Source organism: Phacochoerus africanus, chromosome 2 (genome assembly GCF_016906955.1).
Source record: "Phacochoerus africanus isolate WHEZ1 chromosome 2, ROS_Pafr_v1, whole genome shotgun sequence".
NCBI classification, from domain to species: domain Eukaryota; kingdom Metazoa; phylum Chordata; class Mammalia; order Artiodactyla; family Suidae; genus Phacochoerus; species Phacochoerus africanus.
The window spans coordinates 35,830,424-35,857,075 of record NC_062545.1 but is presented as its reverse complement, the minus strand read 5'-3'; the positions used below and the strand labels follow the sequence as shown (position 1 = coordinate 35,857,075).

At 38.3% G+C, this 26,652-nt stretch overlaps 1 protein-coding gene across 3 annotated transcripts in view; it reads right to left on the bottom strand.

The window, feature by feature from the left end:
- Positions 1 to 26,652, bottom strand: part of ECHDC1 (ethylmalonyl-CoA decarboxylase 1) — a 64,745-nt gene that overhangs the window by 19,149 nt on the left and 18,944 nt on the right. For all 3 annotated transcript variants that reach the window (XM_047759069.1, XM_047759086.1, XM_047759077.1), the window contains 2 exons: positions 9,206 to 9,424; positions 6,443 to 6,585 (listed from right to left, as the gene is read on the bottom strand). In XM_047759069.1, coding sequence (XP_047615025.1) covers positions 6,443 to 6,585; positions 9,206 to 9,424 — 362 coding nt within the window. The remainder of the gene's footprint in view (positions 1 to 6,442; positions 6,586 to 9,205; positions 9,425 to 26,652) is intronic.

The following is a 26,652-nucleotide window of genomic DNA, read 5'->3' as shown; positions in this document are numbered from 1 at the left end:
TTCTAGAGCTAAACTGCCTAGGTTTGAATCTGGGCTCCACAGCTTAACAGCTAGTTTGAATGTGGGCAAGATATTTAACCTCTCCTTTCTGTGCTTCAGCCTCCTCACCTGTAAAATGGTGCTAATAATAGTATCTATATCTCATTAGGGGAGTTAGGAAAAATTAAGTTAGAACATGGAAGAGCTTAGAACAGTGCCTGACAAACAGTAATAGAACAAGAATGTTATCTATCATTATTATCATCAATATCAATAATAGCAAACAGATAAGTATGGCTTGGCTTTAAATGTGTCATAGACATTAAAGCATACTAGTCAACATGATCTAGGGAGAAGAAAGAATTAATTTATTAAATTTGTTCCCTAAAGCCATGAACCACCAATGATTAAATGCTCAGGCCCCTTCCTGGGTTACAGAAAGAAAATTGTCCAGTGACAGAGAAACCCTGACTTGTGATAGAATAAACTAAGAGAAAGGAACCAATGAAAAGCTAGACCTGCTCTGATGAATGAAAGCTGGGAGCTGAGAACTTAAAAGAAGTTTTGAGAGCTGTTGCAAACAAACAAAAAAAAGAGCTGTTGCTTCCATCCTATCTGAATGATCCCATGAGACCCAACCCTCCTTCTCCAACTCCTCAGAATAAAAAAGGTGAGACACATGATGCCCAGCCTAAGTGCCAAAGGGAACTATCAACATCATAGTCACTCTAAGCCCTATTTATCCCTCGTGGAAAAATGCCCGCCTGCGAACACATATTATCCTAGAACCATAAATGAGCCTTTTTCCCAAGTGCTTGTATGCATTTATTAATTTCCTTAAACTACATGGAAGGTTTTAGAGAAAATTAATACACCTTGTCTATAAATTAATAAGGCTAAAATGGAACTGTACAATAGTAGTAGCAAAAGCAAAGAAGTTAGACAAAAACTTTGAGGTTGATGTGGAAATTTAGGCGACGAGAAATAGGGGGGCAACAGATTGGCAGAAAAGTAACCTGGGAGGTCAATGGACAAAGGAGGATATCATCTGCAAGCTAGATTAAGGGTATTTAGGTTCCTAAAATGCCAGACTTTTCCTTGAGGCATTCACTGAAGAGTAAGCAGGTTTTTACTTCCCCATATCTTGAAGCTTCTAATTGGATTTTGATTATTTCTGCATTCTGAAAAAAAGACTTCTTGTAGTTGGCAAAACATCTGTAACATCAAATTCAAATCTTATAAATGGGTTAATACCTACACTAGACTTTTTCCTATTTTATTCTTTTTTCTCTCCCATAACTTTTCAGGGCTAATGCTTGTGTTATGCTAATTTATCTCCCTCCTTGAACCTTCTCAACCAAGCCTGGTAGGAACAGCTGGAGCTCTTTTCCTGCTCATTAAACAAAGGATACCAAACTGACACCAACCTTCCAAAAGACCAGGTACATAAAGAAGAAAAAAAAGTAAAGGAGTTCTTTTGAGGCACCCTGGGTTAGGATCTGGCATTGTTACTGCAGCAGCTCAAGTCACTGCTGTAGTGTGGTTTGATCCCTGGCACAGTAACTTTTATATGCTGCAGGCACAGCCAAAACAAACAAACAAAAAGTGGAAAGATAAGCAAATATAATACTGATGGCTGTTGATAGTATTATGAGTATATGAGGGTTTCACCATATTAGTCTCTCCACTTTTGTTTGTATTTAGTAATTTTCATTAATAAAATATTTTTCAAAACTTTGAAAAAGTGGAATTCCCTCCATGACGCAATGGGTTAAGAATCCGACTGCAGTGGCTCAAGTCACTACAAGTTGTGGGTTCGATCCCCTGCATGGCATAGTGGGTTAAAGAATCCAGCATTCAAAGCCCAAATGGATAAAATAACCTCAGAGAAATATGTGATGAAAATCACAGCAGTGCAATAAATTTGTACTGCAATGAAAAACCATGAAATAAAATACGATCTTCATATAAAAAAAAAAAAAGAATCCAGCATTGCTGCAGCTGTAGCTCAGACTCAGTCCCTGGCCTAGGAACTTTCATATGCCATGGGTGCAGCCATTAAAGTACAAAAAAAAAAAAACAAAAGAAAAAAAAACTTTGAAGTATAATGGCAAAAACATCAACATAATTAATTATCTTTCTTTAAAAAGCCATTTTTTGTTGTTGTCTTTTTAGGGTTGCACCTGTGGCATATGGAGGTTCCTAGGCTAGGGGTCCTAGCTGGCCTACACCACAGCCACAGCAACTCAGGATCCGAGCTGGGTCTGTGACCTACACCACAGTTCACAGCAACACCAGATCCTTAACCCACTGAGCAAGGTCAGGGATCAAACCTGCAACCTGTGGCTCCTAGTCGGATTCGTTTCCACTGCACCATGACAGGAACTCCTAAAAAGCCCTTTAAGAGTCACTTTCAAATATCTTATAATTAGAAGAGACAGTAATCCAATTACTAAAATCATCTTTTCTTCAAGTTATCTCATCATCCTCAGAAAAACAAATTCACCAAATAAGTAAATGCTATGATGCATCTGCAACAATAAAGAGTAAGATAAAGAAGAGCCTTGTAGGAGTTCCCGTCATGGCTTAGCAATAAGGAACCCAAATATTATCCATGAGGACGAGGGTTTGATCACTGACCTTGGTCAATGGGTTAAGAATCTGGCATTGCTGTGAGCTGTGGTGTAGGCTGGGAGCTACGGCTCTGATTTGATCCCTAGCCTGGAAACTTCCATATGCTGTGGGTGCAGCCCTAAAAAGACAACTAAATAAATAAATAAATAAAGGTCAGGCAGACAGACAGAAAGAGAAACAAAGAGAAAAAATGAAAGAAGAGCCTTGTAGAAAGGCTGTTTGTAACTTAAAATCACGTCAAGCATCTCAGAGAATCGCTCAGCTGTGAAGGACAGATAGATGTGTTTATATGTGCAGCTGCAACTCATACGCATGTATGAGCCTTAAGAGTTCTGAGGACATTAAAATTTCAGTTTTGACATATTTATAGTTATTTATCAGGCATATGTACTCTATATGAGAAATGGAAACAGTTATCAGGAACTTTATGTCAACTGTTTCTAGTTCTTGCTAATTTTAAAATCATATGACAAATACACCCCAAACTTTATACATATTACTATTTCTTAATATTTTCCAAAAGACAGTTGACTCAAATTGTTTAATGCTACATATTTCCTAAAACCATGACTAGGGAGATTTCATAAAAGTACAATAAAGGATCCATCTACCCAAGAAAATGCTTTAAATAAATAAGGAATTTTATAATTCAATGGTGTTCGGTATATTCACAATCACCACCACCATTTTTTTTCTTTTCCTTTTTTTTTTTGTCTTTTTGCTATTTCTTGGGCCGCTCCCACGGCATATGGAGGTTCCCAGGCTAGGGGTCAAATCGGAGCTATAGCCACTGGCCTACGCCAGAGCCACAGCAACGCGGGATCCGAGCCGTGTCTGCAACCTACACCGCAGCTCACGGCAAAGCCGGATCATTAACCCACTGAGCAAGGGCAGAGACCGAACCCGCAACCTCATGGTTCCTAGTCGGATTCATTAACCACTGCGCCATGACGGGAACTCCTAAATAAGGAATTTTAAACACCAATCTGGGCTCTAAGCATACACATTGTAAAGCAGAATCACAATTCCAGTTTTATTTTTAATGAGACTGGCAGATGTTCATAACTACAAATGATAGACACCTGCAGGGCTATTTAAGCATTGGGGCCATACCACCCAAGTTCTCAGCTGTTGATCAAAAGTCAATCTAAGGAGTTTGGGATTAACATACATGCCACTATACATGAAATAGATAAGCAACAAGGACGTACTATACAGCCAGCGAGCTATATTCCATATTTTATAATAACCTATAAGGGAAAAGATTAAAAAAATATATCTTTGTGTGTGTGTTAACTGAATAACTTTGCTGTACATCTAAAACTAACACAGCATTGTAAGTCAACTATACTTCAATTAAAAAAAAAAATTTGTTTTTAAAGTCAGTCTTGGAGTTCCCATAGTGGTGCAGCAGAAATGAATCTGACCAGGAACCATGAGGTTGTGAGTTTGATACCTGGCCTTGCTCAGCGAATTAAGGATCCAGCGTTGCCATGAGCTATGGTGTAGGTTGCAGACATGGCTCGGATCCCGCATTGCTATGGCTCTGGTGTAGGCCGGCAGCTACAGCTCTGATTAGACCCCTAGCCTGGGAAACTCCATATGCCACAGGTGCAGCCCTGAAAAGACAAAAAGACAAAAAAAAAAAAAAGAAGTCAGTCTTACTCTATTGCAGGCATTAAGATAGCAGATTACTTGGAGAACCCAAACTGGGAAGAATAAACTTTACTAAGTGATCCCTTATCTGAAGTCTGAATAAAAATGACACATAATTTCCCACACGATTTATATTAGACCCACAATATCTATATGAAACAATTAAGCATGTTTCCACTCTTAGCTTTCACATATATAGGGAAAAAAATCCTGGCCACATGATCTAAAGAGATAGAAACAACCTTTTAACCAGAAGAAAGCAAAATAACCTTTCACATTTTTAGGAATTTTTTTTCTTTTCTTTTCTTTTTTTTCCCGCTGTTTAGGGCTGTGCCCGCGGCCTATAGAGGTTCCCAGGCTAGGGGTCCAATCCTAGGTATGGCTGCTGGCCTATGTCACAGCCACAGCAACTTGGGATTCAAGCTGGTCTGCAACCTACACCACAGCTCCATGGCAACACTGGATCCTTAAACCACTGATCGAGGCCAGGGATTGAACCCACAACCTCATGGTTCCCAGTTGGATTTGTTTCCACTTCGCCACAACGGGAACTCCTAGGGATATTTTCTTATCTGACTCTATGGTCAGACCACTCAGGATGGCTAGCCTCCTGCTCTCTGTACATCCCTGATCACCAGTGTCTGTTTCACCTACACCCTGATCACCAGTGTCTGTTTCACCTACACTCAGGATGGCTAGCCTCCTGCTCTCTGTACATCCCTGATCACCAGTGTCTGTTTCACCTACACCCTACTCACCTGACTGACCTTACTACATACTTACCCCAGGCCACCGCTACTATTTGTTCTCATCTAAGGGTTGGTGAGAGCCGTACCCCTCTGCTAGTTTCCCCATTAACTGATAAGCCCTATAACTGATAGTTTCCCCTTCTCCCTGGAGAAGACTGCTGCTATGTTCTGCCCACCAGTCCAGGACCTTGCTTCAGACATTTAAGTTCCCCTCATCCAATAAACTGCTGGTGTCTCTCACTGACTCTGGGCTCTTTCTTAGGTCTTGAAGCTGGGTCAATACAGGCCTTGCAGGCCTGCAGGGTACAGCCCAACACTAACTTATACAGACCTACAATAATTTATTATCTCATTCTATCTTTATAGTGCCTTCTGTGAACAAAGTAAGGTGCCTTGCAATATAATCATTCTAGAGATTGATTACATAGAAAATTACAATCAAATGACTTGCAGGTCATGTAGCTAATTGTTAGTAAAGCTTGGGCAGGAATCCATGTATAAAGACATGCAAGTTCTCTAGCCGTTCAGATGTATTACAGATTTAAGTCTAGTGGTGCTACAAATTATGGATCATCATGGGTGATGTTTGTTAATATCAAGATCTTTAAAGTAAAAATAATAGCTACCTTTTTTCAGACAGTATGCTAATAGGCACTTTATATACATTGTCTTGAATCCTCACAATAGCTCTGAGAAATACACAGTTCTTATTTATAGATTAGGAAAATAAGACTTAGAATAAATGATTTGCCCAATCACATGGCCAGAAACCAAGCATTCAAATACAAATCTATCAAAATTACCAAAAAAGTGCTCTTTCCTCACATATTATGCAAATAGACATCATATGCTACATAGAGAGGTATGAGAGTTGTATACTAACATTAAAACAGTATTACCTATATAAAGCAATAAATACTTTTTTTCCCCTTTTTCATCTCTCTCTTTTTTTGGGGGGGGTGGGAAAGTCTAGAGGATGTTAGTAGAGAAAGAAAGACAGATTCCTTGGAGGAATTATGACGAAAGATGATCAGGATTTCTTTTTGATCATAGTAATTCAAAGTTAAATTTTTAAATTGTTACCATTTATTAAAGCCTACTATGTGCCAAAGCTATGCTAGGTACTTTATGTATATATATTTCATGTAAAATTCCTTCTCATGAGATGCTTTGTGACTTCCACTTAAAAAATTCACATTCTTGCTAGTTTTAATAGTGGACTTTTTATTGATAATCCTTCTATCCTTCTTATGCCCCACCATGGACTTCATACTATTACAACCTAATCTTTAAGAAGAAAACAAAAACCAGTTTTGGGGAAGCTATTAAAGAATATCTGTCATCATAATAACCATATAAGTAGAATATAAATATCTCAGCCATTGATGCCTGACAAACATGGAGAATGCATAATCCATACTTGCCTCTGGAGTTCCTAGTGCTTTCACAGCATTCAGATCAGATCCTGAGGAGAAAGTATTTTTTGCCCCATAGACAATGACACCTTTCCCCTCTGTCCAATTTTCCAACTCAATCACTTTTTCCAGAAGCTGCAGCATCATAACACCTGTCAGAGAGGGGAGGGGTGATCACAAACACATAAAATATTGGAAAAATAGAAATAATTTAGGAAACATAAATATCAAACAAGGCTCTTAGGTCACAAATTTTACAACTATTCACTGAATGTCTATCAAATACCTATCATGTGAGTACTAAGAAGTATATGCAGAAGAGGAATGCATGACAATCTCTACTTTAAAAGTTTATAATTCGTGGAGTTCCCGTCTTGGCGCAGTGGTTAATGAATCCGGCTAGGAACCATGAGGTTGCGGGTTTGATCCCTGGCCTTGCTCAGTGGGTTAAGGATCCAGCGTTGCTGTGAGCTGTGGTGTTGGCTGCAGATGTGGCTCGGATCCCATATTGCTGTGGCTGTGGCGTAGGCCAGCGGCCTCAGCTCCGATTGGACCCCTAGCCTGGGGACCTCCATATGCTGCAGGAGCAGCCCAAGAAATGGCAAAAAGACAAAAAAAATAAAAAAAATTAAAAGAAAATAAAAGTTTATAATTCGTTAGTGAACTTAACTCTCTCTCCCTCTCCCTCCCTCTCCCTCTGCCCCTCTCCCTCTCTCTCCTTCTCCTTCTCTCTCTTCCTCCATCCTTCCCTCCCTTAGTTAAGAAGTTACATAAATATGTGGTTAGGTAGAATTATGTATGAGAAATCTATACCAGTAGTTAAACTAATCTTTTTGACTTTGTAAACACCATGCTGTACAGTAGGGGAAAAAAATATATATAAATATATATATATAAATGATAAAAAAAAAAAAGTTGAAATGGACCTTAAAGAGTATCTCAGGTGATCTTCAAACAAGAACCTTGAGAGTTGTGTGGTGTGGGGCTCATTCATCATGACCCAACCCAACCCAACCCCATTACTCCAATCAAAGCAGCTCTGTTTATATTAGTATTAAATATAAGGCATCAAATTAACACTTGCTTTCATTTGAAAAAAAAAGTTTTACTAATATGAATTATGAATTGTAGCTACTCAGTAGTAAGTTAAAACTAATATTAATCTAGCCTAAATCACGAGAGCAATCTCACCTTTCTAATTTTATTTTTCGTAGGCTAATATAAAAACTTGATTTTATTCTCTGAACCAATTGAAGATATGGAGCTGCACTGTCCAATAAAGAAGCCATCACCCACATGCAGCTATTGAGCACTTGAAACCCAGTTAGTCTAAACTGAGATGTGCAATAGTGTAAAATATACATCAGATTTCAAAGACTTGGTATGGAAAAAAAAGAAAATAGCTAATTAATAATTTTTTATATGTCACATGTTGAAATATCTTGAATATACTGAGTAAAATAAAATATACTATTAAAATTAGTTTTACCTTTCTTTTTCCTTTTTTAAAAATATGGCTACCAGATAATATTAAATTATATATGTGGCTGACGTGTGTCTTGCTTCTACTAAAATATGCATTAATAGATTAAATATACATTAATAGAGACATCTCTGAATTCTGTGGAATGTAAAGTTCTCCTGTGTTTAAAGATCCACCATGGATCATTTACAAAGTTATGTTATGAAATTTTGTTGAGATATTTTTAAACCTCGTATTTCAAATGCTACTACAGGAGTTTCCATCGTGGCTCAGTGGAAACAAATCTGACCAGCATCCATGAGGACGCAGGTTCGATCCCTGGCCTTGCTCAGTGGGTTAAGGATCCAGCATTGCCATGAGCTGTGGTGTAGGTCACAGATAGAGCTTGGATCTGGTGTTGCTGTGCCACGTCATAGGCTGGCAGCTACAGCCCGGATTGGATCCCATGACTGGGAACTTCCATATGTTGCAGGTGCAGCCCTAAAAAAAAAAAGAAAAAAGAAAAAAAATTGAAAAAAAAATCAAATGCTACTACAAAATATAATTGCCCCCTGTGAAGTAACTGATAAATTACTTGGCCAAAATTATTTGAAAACACGAGTGCTGGGGTAGTCAGCAAGGTTACTCATTAGCTCTTGTATAATATCATGGTAGCATAATTCAAATTTGAGCTTTGGCAAAAAATTATCAATGATCATATGTCCTGGATATTGAGGTCTCTTATATATAAAATTCTTATATGCCCAGAGAGCTGCCGAGCGAATAGAAGGTATTTACCTGTATTTCAGAGTTAGAAAGGGGACAATGAATAGGCAAGAGCAATATTTGCATTGATTATTGGAATTACATGGTTAAAATGGCAGTCTTATTTCATATTTAGAAAAAAAATTAAGTAACTTTTTTTTTCATTTCAGGCTTTTCTCTTTCATTTTTAAAACCTTAGAAACACCTTTCCCTTTGTCTCCCAGTAATATTAGCTGAGCACAAACAAATGAAGTTATTAGGCAGTTAAAATTTCAATGGAAAAAATAAGCAAGATTAACTGGATGGTTTCCCTTTTATCAACATCTGTATTCATGAATTTTTAAAAAGCATTAAAATATTCACAATTAGTTAAAAAAAAATTCCTGGTTCATATGATAGTTTGTTTTGTCTTGTTTTGTTTTTCAAGTTCCCACAAAGAGTACCATGACTTTCAAGAATTCTGTCAACAGAATAAGGAAAAAAAAAATCACAGGATAGAAGATTAGATTTAGTATCATTCTTTAACAAAAGAAAGATCGCTTTACCTGAGAAGGCATTCATTTTACTTGGATTGTTCAGAGTAAGAATGCCAAGGCCATTTTCTTCTTTCTGGAGGTCAACAGATCCACCAGGAAACTGCTGAAGTTTTTTTTTCACTTCTTCCTCATGGAAGCCATGAGAGGTATTATAAAGTGACAATCCTATTTGATGTAGAAATTTTGTCCTTATAGGAACAGGTGAAGTCTTTAAAAGACTTGCCATTTCTGGAAAAGAGAGAAATGCATGCAGTAGTCCAGATAAACAGACATTTTCCTAATATTATACCTGAATAAGCTTTAGTGAGAGAACTTTCTGTTTGGGAGGACTTCCCTACTTCTAAAAGAACTCCTTGAGAAGTGTATGGAATTGCTTCCTTCCCCTCTTCCCAAACAAAATAATTCACACTGTATATCATTTCATTATATGGAAGATGATAACATAGTTATAGTGCCTTTACTGAGATCCAACACACTAAGAGGATTTAGAAAAATGTTGCTGTTCTATAATTAGCACCATCTTCTGCCTCTGGTAGTCCTCCTCATGACAGTAGTTCTTCTGTCCTCCTAACTACATCTAGTAAATTCAGTCCAAATGTCCCCTTGGAAACAGTCTTTATGCAGAGAGGCTACAAGACAGCCCCGCTCTCTAATAGAAGAGTTATTCTTAGTATTATCCTTATCTTAATGCAATGCTTTTATAGAAATAGCTGGAAGGAGTCCTGAGGAAAACGGGGAGAGAAACAGGAATTGATGTGTGTGATTTCTGTGTTCCCCAAAGTTCTGTCATTCTTCTCACTTTATATATCTCATCTCTGGGTAATTTCCTATCTGCCATATGCTTTTTTTGCTCTATGTAAGTATTTTTGTTGACATGAAACATACATTCTGAAAATTATACAAATTATAAGTTACAGTTCACAGAATTTTTCCAAAGTAAATACATTCAAGTAAATAGCACCCAGATCAAGAAAGAGAACATAAGCCTTAAAAGATCCACCTTTCATTGTAGCACTTTTTGGTCGTGACTCCAAATAAGGATAACAGCTATCTTGACTTGAAATACACAAGATTAGCTTGCTTGCTGTTGAACTTTATAAAAATTGAAAAATATCATATATATTATTTTGTGTTTAGTTTCATCTATGTTTGTGACACCCAATACCATTAATATGTGTAATTAGATTCTAAAGAGTCCATTCTTTTCATTGTTGTATTTTATTATACGAACATAGCACAATTCATCTATTCTAATGTAAATAGACATTTGGTTTTTTCTGGGTTTTAGCATTATAAGTAGAGTTGCTGTGAACTTTTTAGTATGTGTCTTTCATGTCACTATGTATGCTGTTGACTAAATCTAGAAATGGAATTACTGGGTTGGCAGTAGTTGGCTAATACTGATTGTTAAACACTGAAGAACTTTGCAAGTTGTTTTTTTAAACCATTGATAGCTTGAAATTAACCATGGTGAGATTACTAGGAAACTCTGCATATCAATCTCTCTCTCTTTCTCTCTCTTCTCTCTCTCTCTCTCTCTCTCTCTCTCTCTCTCTCTCACACACACACACACACACACACACACACACACACACTACTGAGTACACTGGGCATAATGATAGCATCTGTTCATTCGTTCTACTTAAAAGAATACTGCCTAAGCATTTTCTAAAATGGTTGTACCAATATAAACTAGTACTTCCACAGCTAGTGAACATTCTAGTTGCTCCACAACCTTGTTATCACTTGCTAATGTCTCTTTCCTCCTTTCTTTCCATTTTAGGCATTCTAGAGAATGGTCTGTCATTGTGGTATCACTTAGCATTTCCATGATGTTGAATGAAGTCAAGCTCCATTTTTATATGCTTATCTTGCATTTGCATACCATCTTTTATAAAGTGACTGTTCAAATTTTTCACTGATTTTTTTCTATTTATTTGCCTTTTTATTACTAATTTGTTGACTTTCTTTTATTCCTTTGCCTATAGTTTTTATTAAAACCTGTAAGACATGAATTCCCATCATGGCAGAGTGGTTAACGAATCCAACTAGGAACCGTGAGGTTGTGGGTTCGATCCCTGGCCTTGCTTAGTGGGTTAAGGATCCGGCATTGCCGTGAGCTGTGGTGTGGGGCGCAGATGTGGCTCGGATCCCGCATTGCTGTGGCTCTGGCATAGGCTGGTGGCTACAGCTCTGATTCGACCCCTAGCCTGAGAACCTCCATATGCCACCTGAGTGGCCCAAGAAAAGGTAAAAAGACAAAAAAAAAAAAAACCCTGTAAGACAGCAAATCCTACATTTCTATCTCCAGTTGAGACCTTATGCCTGTGTACTCCTAACTCAAACAAGTCTATTTTGTTAGTCCTCACCTCTAGATGTACCACGGGCTTCTCAAAAATCACTGTCTAAACCTGAACTCATACTTCGAAAACCAGTTAACTCCTTCTTTACTCCTTCCCTTAACTATCCATAGTATCATCACCCCAATAAGCCACAGCAGAAAACCCAATTTCCTTCCCCTCCTTCATTTTTCATACGTGACCTACATGTAAAACATTTTCTTCTTTTTTATTGTTCCCATCCTTTATTTCTTCTACTACTAATATAGTTCAAACCTCATCACATAACATCTGGACAAATACAGTGGTCACCAGTCAGTTTCCACACTAGTCCTTGAAATCAGAGCTGTCTTTTTAATCCAGTCAGGTTACTCCAAATTTAAGGTTTCTCAATAGCTTTCTATCAAAAGGATAAAATCCAAAGCTCACTCTGATTTGGCCTCTGCCTATGCCTTGAATCCCCTCTCTCATGACTTTTCTACCCACAGTCTACATTGGACACCAAACAACAAATTTACCTTATTATTTTACATTGTTACCTCCTCCTATGTCTTTCCTGCCTTGTTGACCTAGTAAATACCAAATCATCTTTAAAAACTAAATTCCTAAGTTTCCTCTTAAAAGTGATTTCCTGGAGTTCCTGTCGTGGCTCAGTGGTTAACAAATTCGACCAGGAACCATGAGGTTGGGGGTTCGATCCCTGGCCTTGCTCAGTGGGTTAAGGATCCGGCATTTCCATGAGCTGTGGTGTGAGTTGCAGAAGCAGCTTGGATCCCCCAGTGGCTACAGCTCTGATTCGACCCCTAGCCTGGGAACCTCCATGTGCCGTGGGAGTGGCCCAAGAAATGGCAAAAAGAACGAAAAAAAAAAAAATGATTTCCTAAGCAGAGATAATCATTCTCTTTATCCTAACCTAGTATTTATTCCATTTTTTTACATTTTGCACATTAATTTTAATTTTATTTTTAATTTGTCTTTCTTACTAGATGGGAAGTTCCTTGAGAGCAGTTCTCTGAGGCACATACCCTCTGTCACTAGGGCCTTGTACAGTGCTCAACACATAAAAAGTACTTAATAAATACTTGGTGAAGAAAATACAGGAAAGTGAAAAAATAAGTCATCAGGTTGCCAAAGAGAATGCCGTAATATTGTTTTATAGTTTCAGAAAATATCTCTAATATGTGAGTTACAAAATGGTATCAGGAACAGACGGAGAACAGGGTATCATAAAGAAGCTTGCAATATAATCTCTCTTTTTTCCTACTTTAAATTGCTTCACCTTCAAATAATACCTTTGTCAAAGTGTCTCAGCAGGATACCTGGATAAGTATCTAAAATATGCAGTAGAATGCAATCCTTTAAACTGTAAGACCTTGGGAATAGTATTTCAAATTTCATCACTAGGAGTTCCCACTGTGATGCAGTATGTTAAGAATCTGACTACAGCCACTCTGGTTACTGCAGAGGTGCAGGTTTGATCCCTGGCCTGGTGCAGTACGTTAAAGGATCCAGCATTAGCAGCTGCGGTATAGGTCACAACTGCAGCTTGGATTCACTCCCTGGCTCGGGAACTTCCATATTCCATGGGTGAAGTTATAAAAAAAAAAAAAAAAAAAAATTCCTCCCCACTAAGGTGATTTATAAAAATAATATTGAGGAAACCAAGATGTTTCTTAAATATTATCAAGGAGGCTAAATAAAATGTAATTCATTTACATAAACAGTGACCCACTGACAAAAAAGATAGTAGGTAAGGTGCCTGTTGTCTTAGAAAACAGTATCCGAGGAGAGAGGACAAGATAGCAGAGGAGTAGGGAACACGCTCGCCCTCTCCCACAAACACAACAAAAAAAGCACATCTACAGAATAAATGACTCGCACAGAACAGCAACCAATCGCTGGCAGAGGAACCTAAACTCCAATAATGGCAAGAAGTTCGTGACATTACTGGGCAGAACGGGAGAAAAGAGGAGAGTGAGAGAAGGTGAATCCGAGCGGGACGGGCGCTCCCGAAAGGGAACTGAGGAGGAGAAAGGGATCCCGCACCCTGGAAAGTCATCTACTCGGGGGAAAGATCAAAGAAGAACTAGAACTGAAGAAACCACAATCAGAGAGCAGTCACTCAAATAAGCCAACATACAGACTTAATCATGAACATGCTTCAAACAAAATAAAATTAAAAAGAAAAAAATAAAAAAGAGTCATCAAAACCATAAAATGTGGGCAAAGGATGTTAGGAAATAAATAACCCTTTTTGTCTGTTTGTTTGTATGTTTCTCTTCTTAATTTTAATAGAGTAATGAAGTGTTTGAACTTACAGGACCATCAGGCTAAAACACACAATTATGGGAAGGGGTTAGCATACTTAAAAAACAGGGCAACCACAAGCCAAAACCAAATATTGCATTTGCAAAAAATGAAAAAAAAAAATACACTCAAGCAGATAATAACAGGAGACCATCCAATCGAAAAAAATAAATAAATAAAAAGAAAGGAAGAATGGAGAAGCATAGAATCAACTGGAACACGAGGTTCAAATGGCAATAAATAATCATCTATCAATTATCACCTTAAATGTCAGTGCACTGAATGCCCCAATCAAAAGACATAGAGTGGCTGAGTGGATAAAAAGGCAAAAACCTTCAATATGCTGCCTACAAGAAACTCACCTTAGGACAAAAGATACATATCGATTGAAAGTGAAAGGGTGGGGAAAAATATTTCACGCCAATAGACAAGACAGAAAAGCAGGAGTCGCAACACTCATATCAGACAAAATAGACTTTAAAACAAAAGACATAAAGAAAGACAAAGAAGGACACTACTTAATGATTAAGGGATCCATCCAAGGAGAGGATGTTACTATCGTCAACACATATGCCCCAAATACAGGAGCACCCAGATACATACAACAAATATTAACAGACATAAAGCGGGATATTGATGAGAATACAATCATAGTAGGAGACCTTAATACCCCCCTCACATCCATGGACAGATCCTCTAGACAGAAAACCAATAAAGCAACAGAGATCCTAAAGGAAACAATAGAAAAGTTAGACTTCATTGATATCTTCAGGACACTACATCCAAAAAAAGCTCATGGAACATTCTCAAGAATCGACCACATCTTGGGACACAAAGCTAATCTCCTAATAAATTTAGGAGCATAAAAATTATCTCAAGTATCTTCTCTGACCACAATGCCATGAAATTAGAAACCAACCATGGGAAAAGGAAAGAGAAAAAACCTACTACATGGAGACTAAACAACATGCTACTAAAAAACCAATGGGGCAATGAGGAAATCAAGAAGGAAATTAAAAACTACCTTGAAACAAATGATAATGAACACACAACCTCTCAAAACCTATGGGATGCTGCGAAAGCAGTGCTCAGAGGGAAATTTATAGCAATACAGGCCTTTCTCAAAAAAGAAGAAAGATCCCAAATTGACAACTTAACCCTCCACCTAAATGAATTAAAAAAAGAACAAAAAAGTCCTAAAGCCAGCAGAAGGAAGGAAATTATAAAGATCAAAGAAGAAATCAATAAAATAGAGACTCAAAAAACAATAGAGAAAATTAATAAAACCAAGAGCTGGTTCTTTGAAAAGGTGAACAAAATTGACAACCCCCTGGCCAGACTCACTAAAAAGAGGAGAGAAAGAACCCAAATAACCAAAATTAGAAATGAAAAAGGAGAAATCACAACGGATACAGCAGAAATACAAAAAACCATAAGAGAATACTATGAACAACTATACGGCAACAAGTTTGACAATCTGGAAGAAATGGACAACTTTCTAGAATCTTACAGCCTGCCAAAACTGAATCAAGTAGAAACAGACCAACTGAACAGACCGATCACTAGAAATGAAATTGAAGAGGTCATAAAATCACTCCCTACAAATAAAAGTCCAGGACCAGATGGCTTCACAGGTGAATTCTATCAAACATATAAAGAGGAATTGGTGCCCATCCTCCTTAAACTCTTTCAAAAGGTTGAAGAAGAAGGAATACTCCCAAAGACACTCTATGATGCCACCATCACCCTCATTCCAAAACCAGACAGAGATACCACCAAAAAAGAAAACTATCACCCAATATCATTGATGAATATAGATGCAAAAATTCTCAACAAAATCTTAGCCAACCAAATCCAACAACATATCAAAAAAATTATACACCATGACCAGGTAGGGTTCATCCCAGGTTCACAAGGATGGTTCAACATACGCAAATTAATCAGCATCATACACCACATTAACCAAAAAAAAGTCAGAAATCATATGATCATCTCAATAGACGCAGAAAAAGCATTTGACAAAGTCCAACATCCATTCATGATCAAGACCCTCGCCAAACTGGGTATAGAGGGAACATTCCTGAATATAATCAAAGCCATTTATGACAAACCCACAGTAAATATAATACTCAACGGGGAAAAACTGAAAGCCTTCTCACTCAAATCTGGAACAAGACAGGGATGCCCACTCTCACCACTGCTCTTCAACATCGTTTTGGAAGTCCTAGCCACAACAATTCGACAAACAAAAGAAATAAAAGGCATCCATATAGGAAGAGAAGAGATCAAACTGTCACTGTATGCAGATGACATGATACTATACATAGAAAACCCTAAGGACTCAACCCCAAAACTCCTTGAACTGATTCATAAATTCAGCAAAGTAGCAGGATATAAGATTAACATTCAGAAGTCAGTTGCATTTCTGTATACCAGCAATGAAATCTTAGAAAAGGAATACAAAAATACGATACCTTTTAAAATTGCACCTCACAAAATCAAATACCTCGGAATACACCTGACCAAGGAGGTAAAGGACCTATATGCCGAGAACTATAAAACTTTCATCAAAGAAATCAAAGAAGATGGAAAGAAATGGAAAGATATTCCATGTTCCTGGATTGGGAAAATCAATATTGTAAAAATGGCCATCCTACCCAAAGCAATCTACAGATTCAATGCAATCCCTATCAAATGACCCATGACATTTTTCACAGAACTAGAACAAACAATCCAAACATTTATATGGAACAGCAAAAGACTCAGAATCACCAAAGCAATCCTGAGAAACAAAAACCAAGCAGGAGGCATAACTCTCCCAGACTTCAAGAAATACTACAAAGCCACAGTCATCAAAACAGTGTGGTACTGGTATCAAAACAGACAGACAGACCAATGGAACAGAATAGAGAACCCGGAAATAAACCCTAACACCTATGGTCAATTAATCTTTGACAAGGGAGGCAAGAACATCAAATGGGAAAAAGAAAGTCTATTCAGCAAGCATTGCTGGGAAACCTGGACAGCTGCATGCAAAGCAATGAGACTAGAACACACCCTCACACCATGCACAAAAATAAACTCCAAATGGCTGAAAGACTTAAATATACGACAGGACACCATCAAACTCCTAGAAGAAAACAGAGGCAAAACACTCTCTGACATCAACATCATGAATATTTTCTCAGGTCAGTCTCCCAAAGCAATAGAAATTAGAGCAAAAATAAACCCATGGGACCTCATCAAACTGAAAAGCTTTTGCACAGCAAAGGAAACCCAAAAGAAAACAAAAAGACAACTTACAGAATGGGAGAAAATAGTTTCAAATGATGCAACTGACAAGGGCTTAATCTCTAGAATATATAAACAACTTATACAACCCAACAGCAAAAAAGCCAATCAATCAATGGAAAAATGGGCAAAAGACCTGAGTAGACATTTCTCCAAAGAAGATATACAGATGGCCAACAAACACATGAAAAAATGCTCAACATCGCTGGTAATAAGAGAAATGCAAATCAAAACTACCATGAGATACCACCTCACACCAGTCAGAATGGCCATCATTAATAAATCCGCAAATAACAAGTGCTAGAGGGGCTGTGGAGAAAAGGGAACCCTCCGGCACTGTTGGTGGGAATGTAAACTGGTACAGCCACTATGGAGAACAGTTTGGAGGTACCTTAGAAATCTATACATAGAACTTCCATATGACCCCACAATCCCACTCTTGGGCATATATCCGGACAAATCTCTACTTAAAAGAGACACGTGCACCCGCATGTTCATTGCAGCACTAGTCACAATAGCCAGGACATGGAAACAACCCAAATGTCCATCGACAGAGGATTGGATTCGGAAGAGGTGGTATATATACACAATGGAATACTACTCAGCCATAAAAAAGAATGACATAATGCCATTTGCAGCAACATGGATGGAACGAGAGACTCTCATACTGAGTGAAATGAGCCAGAAAGACAAAGACAAATACCATATGATATCACTTATAACTGGAATCTAATATCCAGCACAAATGAACATCTCCTCAGAAAAGAAAATCATGGACGTGGAGAAGAGACTTGTGGCTGCCTGATGGGAGAGGGAGGGAGTGGGAGGGATCGAGAGCTTGGGCTTATCAGACACAACTTAGAATAGATTTACACAGGAGATCCTGCTGAATAGCATTGAGAACTTTGTCTAGATACTCATGTTGCAACAGAAGAAAGGCTGGGGGAAAAATGTAATTGTAATGTATACATGTAAAGATAACCTGACCCCCTTGCTGTACAGTGGGAAAATAAAAAAATTATAAAAAAAAAAAGAAAACAGTATCCAAGAATAACATCTTGATGCTATTTTTCCAAGGGAAAAAAAAGTATCCTAACACGCTATGGTAAATGATGTGATGGGACCTGCTTCCAAAACTACCATAACTTTACTCTATCATTTGCTATCAAACTCCATAATTAACCCTCCTTCTTTCCTACTGGAAAGAGCTCTAATTAGTAAATATGAAGGTGACAAACTGGTATTTCTTCCGCATTTTATGAGCTTAGTTTGGTTATCAGAAAACAGTCCATAGTATTTAGTCATTCATGGATGAAGGAATAACTTTTTAAAGCTTTAATTCTAAAATACCCCAAAATTATTTCTTAAAATAGAGAAAACAATAAAACAGATACCTGTCCCTCATTTATAACAGATGTTAACATTTTCTCATATGTCCTTCAGCTCATTCTTTTCAAAAAACCTTTTCTGGAGTTCCTGTTATGGTTCAGCAGTTAATGAACCTGACTAGTATACATGAGGATGCGGGTTCAACACTGGTCTCACTCAGTGGCCTTGCCGTGAGCTGTGGTATAGGTCACGGACACAGCTCAGATCCTGAGTTGCTGTGGCTGTGTTGTAGGCCAGCAGCTATAGCTCTGTTTCAACCCCTAGCCTGGGAAATTCCATTTGCTGCAGGTGTGGCCCTAAAAAAGCAACTAAATAAATAAAAATTACAAATAAAAAATTTTTCATTTCCAAAATTTTCCAATGTTCACAAAAGTAGAAAGAACAGCATAGAGAACTTTCTTCTTCTGATTGTGACAATTATCAACAATTTTGTAATCTTGTTTCATTAACCACTATCTCACAACACATACAATGTATTTCTGCCTCTCCTGAGTACTTAAAAGAAAATTTACAGGATAACTTTTTTTTTTAATTTGTCTTTATGTCTTTTTGCCTTTTTTGCCATTTCTTGGGCCTCTCCCGAGGCATATGGAGGTTCCCAGGCTAGGAGTCCAATAGGAGCTGTAGCCGCCAGCCTACGCCAGAGCCACAGCAACGCAGGATCCGACCGCGTCTGAGACCTACACCACAGCTCATGGCAATGCCAGATCCTTGACTCACTGAGCAAGGCCGGGGATCGAACCCACAACCTCATGGTTCCTAGTTGGATTCATTAACCACTGAGCAGGATGGGAACTGCAGTATAACTTTTAAGTGTCTAAACACACAAGGCTGAGATCTAGGACAAGTGGCAAGCTAGGTAAAAAGCCCTCTGAAGCCCTGCCTAAAGACATCTTACTTAGGCACCTTAACTATAACAAATTCTTTGAATACAGATGTGACTTAACCCAAAGATGGAGCTTAGCACTCGAATTTAGTAGCGAGTAAGATCTGTTCTTAGAACCCCTCAGTATTCAACTTGGAAATACATCAGTAAGTACATTTTCTTAGAATTATTCCTAACAACTACTGGGGTTATTCCTAATGAGGTTAAGAGTTAAAGGATCCAGAGTTCCCATTGTGGCTCAGCGGAAATGAATCTGACTAGCATCCATGAGAATGCAGGTTCAATTCCTGGCCTTGCTCTGTGGGTTAAGGTTTCAGCATTGCCGTCAGCTGTGGTGTAGATTGCAGAAGAGGTTCAGATCTGGCGTTGCTGTGGCTGGTGCTATAGGCCATCGGCGACAGCTCTAATTCGATCTCTAGCCTGGGAACTTCTGTATGCCATAGGTGTGGCCCTAAAAAGACAAAAATAAATACATAAATAAATACATAAAATAAGAGTTAAAGGATACTATCCAGAAGCAAATTCTTTTAGGCTCATATCAATTCATTCCTAAAACTTACAAAGAAAGAAGCTCTATTTATTGCAGCTTAAGTTGAGTAGATCTAGGCAATGTCTCCCCATTCTGGAATAAAAATGACTAAAAATTAAAAAGAAAATATACGGTCAAAATGGAAAGCATGCCAAGCTCTCAGGTGCATAGGGGTAAGCAAACAAGTGTTTGTTTATAACAGAACATGTCCACTATTCTCTCTCTCTTCTTTCCCTCTAAAAGAGTCACCAGTTGCCTATAGGCATGGTTATCCAAATTATCTACCAGTAAGGAATAATAAAAGCACTGGGGACATACTTTGGGACTATAAGTAATACTGTGATAAACAAAACTAATAAGCAACCAAGGAAATTCATCAAATGTTACAAGTTGCAAAATAAAATAGCCAAGTGGTCTGTTACCTTTAATATCTTCATCCAATGCCAACCCGAAAACCCTTTTCTAAAACTCATGGAGTATCTTTACTTGTACACCATTTTCCCACCCACTGCCAGTCCTAGCTGTCAGATTAGAAAATGATGCAATAAAGATGATAAGTTCTATGGTGTTAACTTCTTTTAAGGTATCAAAAGCCTCTTGAAGACCTAGCAAAGCTAGAAAGAATGATTATCAAACAATAATTCTGCAACATTCCAGGACATTTTCAGTTAACTCAAGAGATACTGAAGGATTTTGTAAATAACTTTCAAAATGAATAAAAGAATCTAATTAAAACAGAGAAATAAATAATGACAGTAAAGGCAGAATAAATCTATGTTACAGGTGTTCACACTCCTTAAATTAGTGCAATGAAAGGTATCTTATTGGTACTACATGAAATTATTGGGCAGATGGGAGAATTACAGGATACTGTGAAACTAAAGAATAAGAGTAATCTCTAAAAGTCAATAATTATTATCATACACTTAAATAATAAATTATTTAATTTTAAACAAATGACTCATTTGAAATATTTTTTCTGCTATGTTACTGCATATTATTCCTCATATTTACCTTACTTCTTTTCTTTGCATAGCTCCAGTTCTCAAAATATAAGCCTAGTTGGAAGATATATTTCCCCGCTTTCCCAGAGGAGGGTAAAATTTCTGTCTATGGAAAGGAAGCACTTCTGAACTTATGGTCCTAAGACATCTAGCATCACTAGAAAATGAGCTATTCTGGTCAAACTATCTCTTCACCTGAAAGCAAAACTGTCCTAGGCAAGGATAAATCCACTTGTTGAAAGCTTTTTTGCTCTCAAGTACACAGAACTGTAAAGTTAAATATTTCAATTAATTTTAAGGTATTTCAGTTAACTTTTAGACATTGCTAACCATATATCTAAATATACACCCCTAGAAGTATAAATCTACGTGTACATTTTCACTGAAATTGAAAATATTTTTAAAAAGGTAGCTTCTCAGGACTTGAGCATGAACCTAAAAAATGAACTTGAAGGGGAAATAAAGTGATGAAGCTGGAAAATTTAGGTCTATGTGAAATGGAAGGGGTGAAAAAAACTTCAAAATTAAAATATTTTTACTAATTAAGAGGTATGAGATGTTTATGAAAAAAACAGGGATTTTGGAGGCTTCCTAAATTATCAATCAAATGTAAATATTTCTTAAGATTTCTTAGCTAGTGGAGAAAATCTACACTAAAAATTTCAAGTTATTAAGAAATAACAAGCAATGAGGCTAGCTTAGCACTAAATGAAATAAATCAGCATATAAAACTGATATTCTCATGACAAGATGTATGAGAGATGTGCAAGCTCCAGCCATTTGCATAAAAAACCCTCCCATCCCCAACAACTGTTCTTTCTTTTTCATCTCCCCTTTCACTATCGTTAGACCTAAGTTCAGTGATCAAAGTCTGTGGGAAAAATAAGGAAATATATCATTCAAAATGAGTCTGGAAGCCTTCTTTTTTTTTTTTTTTTTTTTTAGGGCTACACCTGAGGCGTACAGAGATTCCCAGGCTAGGGGTAAATTTTATCATGAAGTCTAAGAATTTTCTATAGGCAGAAATGGATTCAAAGATATTAAATCTGTGCCTAGGATTATGATACTTTATTTCTCTTCATTCTTTCCAAATTTTAACATTCTAAGCAGAAGTAGAACAAAAATCAAGCAACGTTCTAGTTCTACTGGAGAGTAACCAAAGGAAAAAGTAAACTTAAACTGGCTTTTTTTTTTTTTTTCCAGGGCCACACCCATGGCATATGGAAGTTCCCAGGCTATGGGTCAAATTGGAGCTACAGCTGCCAGCCTAAGTCACAGCCACAGCAATGCAGGATCTGAGCCATGTCTGTGACCTACCCCATAGCTCATGGCATGCTGGTTCCCCAACCCACAGAGCAAGGCCAGGGATCGAACCCGCAGCCTCATGGATACTAGTCAGATTCTTTTCCTCTGTGCCACAATGGGAATTCCAGATCCGCTTTTCCTTGCAGTCAGTGTCTTGTGACCAAAATACTTACCATTTGTGGGGGTTTTAAATGATTTTTATTTTTTCCATTATAGTTGGTCTGCAGTGTTCTGTCAATCTCTGTTCTCTCTCTCTCTCTCTCACACACACACACATTCTTTATCTCACATTATCCTCCATCTTGCTCCATCACAAGTGACTAGATATAGTTCCCTGTGCTATACAGCAGGAGCTCACTTCCAATCCACTCCAAATGCAATAGTTTGCATCTACTAACCCCAGCTCACAAAACCGAGGGGGCTATAGAGAGTCAGAACACAGTACATCCAAGTGTGCTTTTGCCCAGAGTATGTTCTAGGCATGTTTTGCCCCAAGGGATAAGTCATACATAGAAGAGACCACTCAGTGGAAAATTCAGTTGAGGCAGAGGTCTTTTCCACATTGACCATAACTTCAGTATGAAAGAAATGTGCCAAAGAAACTTAATGAGAACTGAGATGGCTATTTAAAATAAATAAATTTGCCTATATCTTCCATAGTATTCTGTTTAGAGAAAAGAAGAGTTAATATCAAAAAAATAATAATAAGGGGGGTAACGCTTATAAACCATTAGCATTTTTAAATACTATGGAGAGATAATAGAATCAATGAACACATCTTCTCTCATTGTAGAGTATGTCTCTTCTGTCTTCATACATTGCCCCTCCCTCCAATATCCAAAACAAGGTCAATTAGTTTAGACATCATCAGTTCTGTATCTCCTCACATTTTTTTTTTCCAAGCAAGCAAAGTCTTTACTACAGGAAAGCAAATACCTCCCAGGACAGCTGGGGGTGGGGGGGAAGAGTCCCCCTCTCTATTGTCTTAAAAGGGTTTTTATCCCTTAAAGATGAGAAGGTACCCACGTGGAGTCCAGAAAGATGTGGTTTTCTCCCACTGGCCTTGCCCAATTATCTATATCAGTCCTCGCCCAATAGGGGTCCTAGGGGTGGAAACGTCCGTAAGTCTTTCCCCTTTTCTTCCGGTAAACTGAGTCACAGGGGGCTAGGGATTAATGTCCATCTGGGTGTAGGTACACTCTCTATAGTAAACAAGGCCTGTGGGGATGTCACTCCCTGAAGCCCTTAAGCTATAAAAGTTAATCAATAAGCCATATCAAAGAACCAACTGAGGCCCATGCTCCTACACTGACTACCTGAGTTATTCTGCCTCAATTCCCCCTTCTAGAGTTGGAGACTGCAGAGGGAAAAGGGGCAACCACTCTGACTGATTCCTGCTGAAAAGGGGGGTCATCAGGGGAAAGCAGTTAGGTCCCCACTCGTGGGACTGTCGAGTGGGCTTCAATGCCTTACATTGGGTCCTTCTATCACCATTTGAAGGTTGATAGCTTTTAACTGGGATGTAATGAATCAAAAAATACAATTAATTATAAGGATCCAAATAAAAGGATCAATGATGACTATGGTGAGCAAATATTTCCACCAGGAGGAGGAAGTCAACCAGTTCCAGAGGGCAGCTTGAAAACCTGGAGCTGGATCGGACATCTTATGAATCTGCTGCCAGAGATCTTGCAGGGAATCAAGACATATTCTGTGAATAATCAGGAATATAGACACAACATTCAGATTTTGTAATAGCACAGCTACCTCCTTGAGCTACAGTGAGTATATCTAAGACCGTTCGGTTTTGTAGCACTACTTTTCTTACTTGTTGTTGTTCCATATTTAGGGTAGAAATAGCTTCTGCAGTATCATTAAGAGCTTGTCAAGGGAGTTCCCGTCGTGGCTCAGTGCTTAAGAATCCGACTAGGAACCATGAGGTTGCGGGTTCGAGCCCTGGCCTTGCTCAGTGGGTTAAGGAAGGATCTGGCGTTGCCATGAGCTGTGGTGTAGGTTGCAGACGCAGCTTGGATCCCACGTTGCTGTGGCTCTGATGTAGGTCCGGCGGCTACAGCTCCAATTCAACCCCAGCCTGGGAGCCTCCATATGCCACGGGAGCGGACCAAGAAATAGCAAAAAAAAAAAAAAAGAGAGAGAGAGAAAAAGACAAAGAGTTGTCGAGTAAAATTAGTTAAGGCTTCCACCCTCAGCATTATGTTGGTGGTTCCTAATGAAGGCACAAATGTCGCTGCTAAGTAATCATACCAGTGGAACACTGATCTGGTCCATCTAGCATGTGAATAGGGAAGGTTGGCTGGTGCTCTGCTCAGAGTTTTCATAATGTTGCCATGAGCAAAAGCCAATCCCATAATGCAGCGCCCTACCCATCCTGGGGGCAGCCAAGGCCACAGATTAGTTCCACATATCCAATAAATCGTACTCAAGGATTAGATCCCCAATCTGCTCCAGGCTATGCAGGAGTCTTATCTGGATTGTAGTGACCTGGATGATTTGTAAACAATATCTCCTTCTACTTAAATCATTATAAATTTAAATATTTATGTAACTAGTATTTTTGCCTCATTGGTCTTTTTTTTTTTTTTTTTAATTTTACTTTTAAGGGACACACTTGGGGCATATAGAAGTTCCCAGGCTAGGGGTCGAATCGGAGCTGTAGCTGCCAGCCTACACCACAGCCACAGCAACAAGGGGCCCAAGCCATATCTGTAATCTACACCACAGCTCACTGGCAATGCCAGATCCTTAACCCACTGAGAGGGGGCCATGGGTCCAACTCACATCTTCATGGATACTAAGCCACAATGGGAAATCCTCATTGGTCATCTCTGATACAGTGATTTTTTTTCCACAGAAACTTTATAATAAAAACCTCATGTATTCTCTTCTCTATGAATTCCACTTTTTTTTTCTTTTCCTTCTCCCTCCTGTCCCCCTTCTACTACTAACTCTCCCTTCTTTTCCTCTCCTCTCCTCATATGCCTTTGTCTCTGCCACTGAATAATGCCTGAAAAACTCAAGAGCATTGCATAAGCCTATTAAGTTTGCTGACCTCAAGTTTAGGAATCCAATTCTTAAAATGTTTTAATAGCCTGTTATGTGTACTTTCATCCCAATTCTAAATTCAGAGACTAAATTAGACAATACTCCAGTGCTTAGAGTCAAGGTGTAAACCACCATTAAACTACAATGTTATCTCAAAGTACAAGTGAACAAACAAGGGTTAAAATTCAAGTTTTTTAATAAGCATGCAGTTAAGCAATCAACATTTTGGATTTGTTCCAGAATCTTAGGCAACACAAAGGTTGTAAGGCACTTACCATTTAATAAACTTTCTGTAGGATAAAACAAACATTTATAAGTTGTCCCAGGAGTTCCTGCTGTGGCTCAGTGATTAACAAATCCGACTAGGAACCATGCGGTTGCAGGTTTGATCTCTGGCCTTGCTCAGTGGGTTAAGGATCCGGCGTTGCTGTGAGCTGTGGTGTAGATTGCAGACGTGGCTCAGATCCCACATTGCTGAGGCTCTGGAATAGGCCAGTGGCTACAGCTCCGATTAGACCCCTAGCCTGGGAACCTCCATATGCCATGGGAGCAGCCCAAGAAATGGCAAATAGACAAAAAATAAAATAAAATAAAGTAAAATAAAAGTTGTCTTGTAGGATACTTTGCTGTCTCACCATAAGCAGATTTAGCCCAGCTGAACAAGCTTGCACCACATCACGTGAAAAAAGAAAGAGAAGAGAACCCTGTACACATCTGAGATCACAGGTTTTACTTTCTCCTTTTTTTTTTTAAGTTCTTCAAAAGTGATCAGATAGTTCCCCTCCTGCACAAAGACTAAGCCAGCTGTTCTCTTAGAAGCCATATACCATTTTACCAGGTGTTGGGATTGTTACATCCAGAAAATTAATACAAACAAATACTTAATAAGAAAATAATTAGCTCAACACAGGAAATGAACAACAAAAAAATTAGAACTATTCTATTTTGCACAGTCAGAATATGACTTGTTTGTCACATTTTAATTTGGTTTTAGGCTGTCATTAATACATCCTTCTAGTTTCATTCAATGCCACACATCACCCCTCCGCCTCCCAGCCAAAATGAACTTCTTTCAGTTTTTCATTTCCTTCAGGTTTTCTCTTCATTCCAAGCCTCTGACTATGTGATCCCCCACCCGTTACACCTTCCTCTTCCTAATTCCAAGCTTCCTCTTTAATACTCTAGACTATACAAAATACTTTTACTGTATGCTCTCACATTTCTATGCTTCCTTAATCCTCACTCACATGTTCCTGTAATTCTTTAACCAAATCTTCCCACTAGATTTAGCTCCAAGAGAGCATCTGCAGTGCCTACTACAGTACTTGACAAATAATATTTGC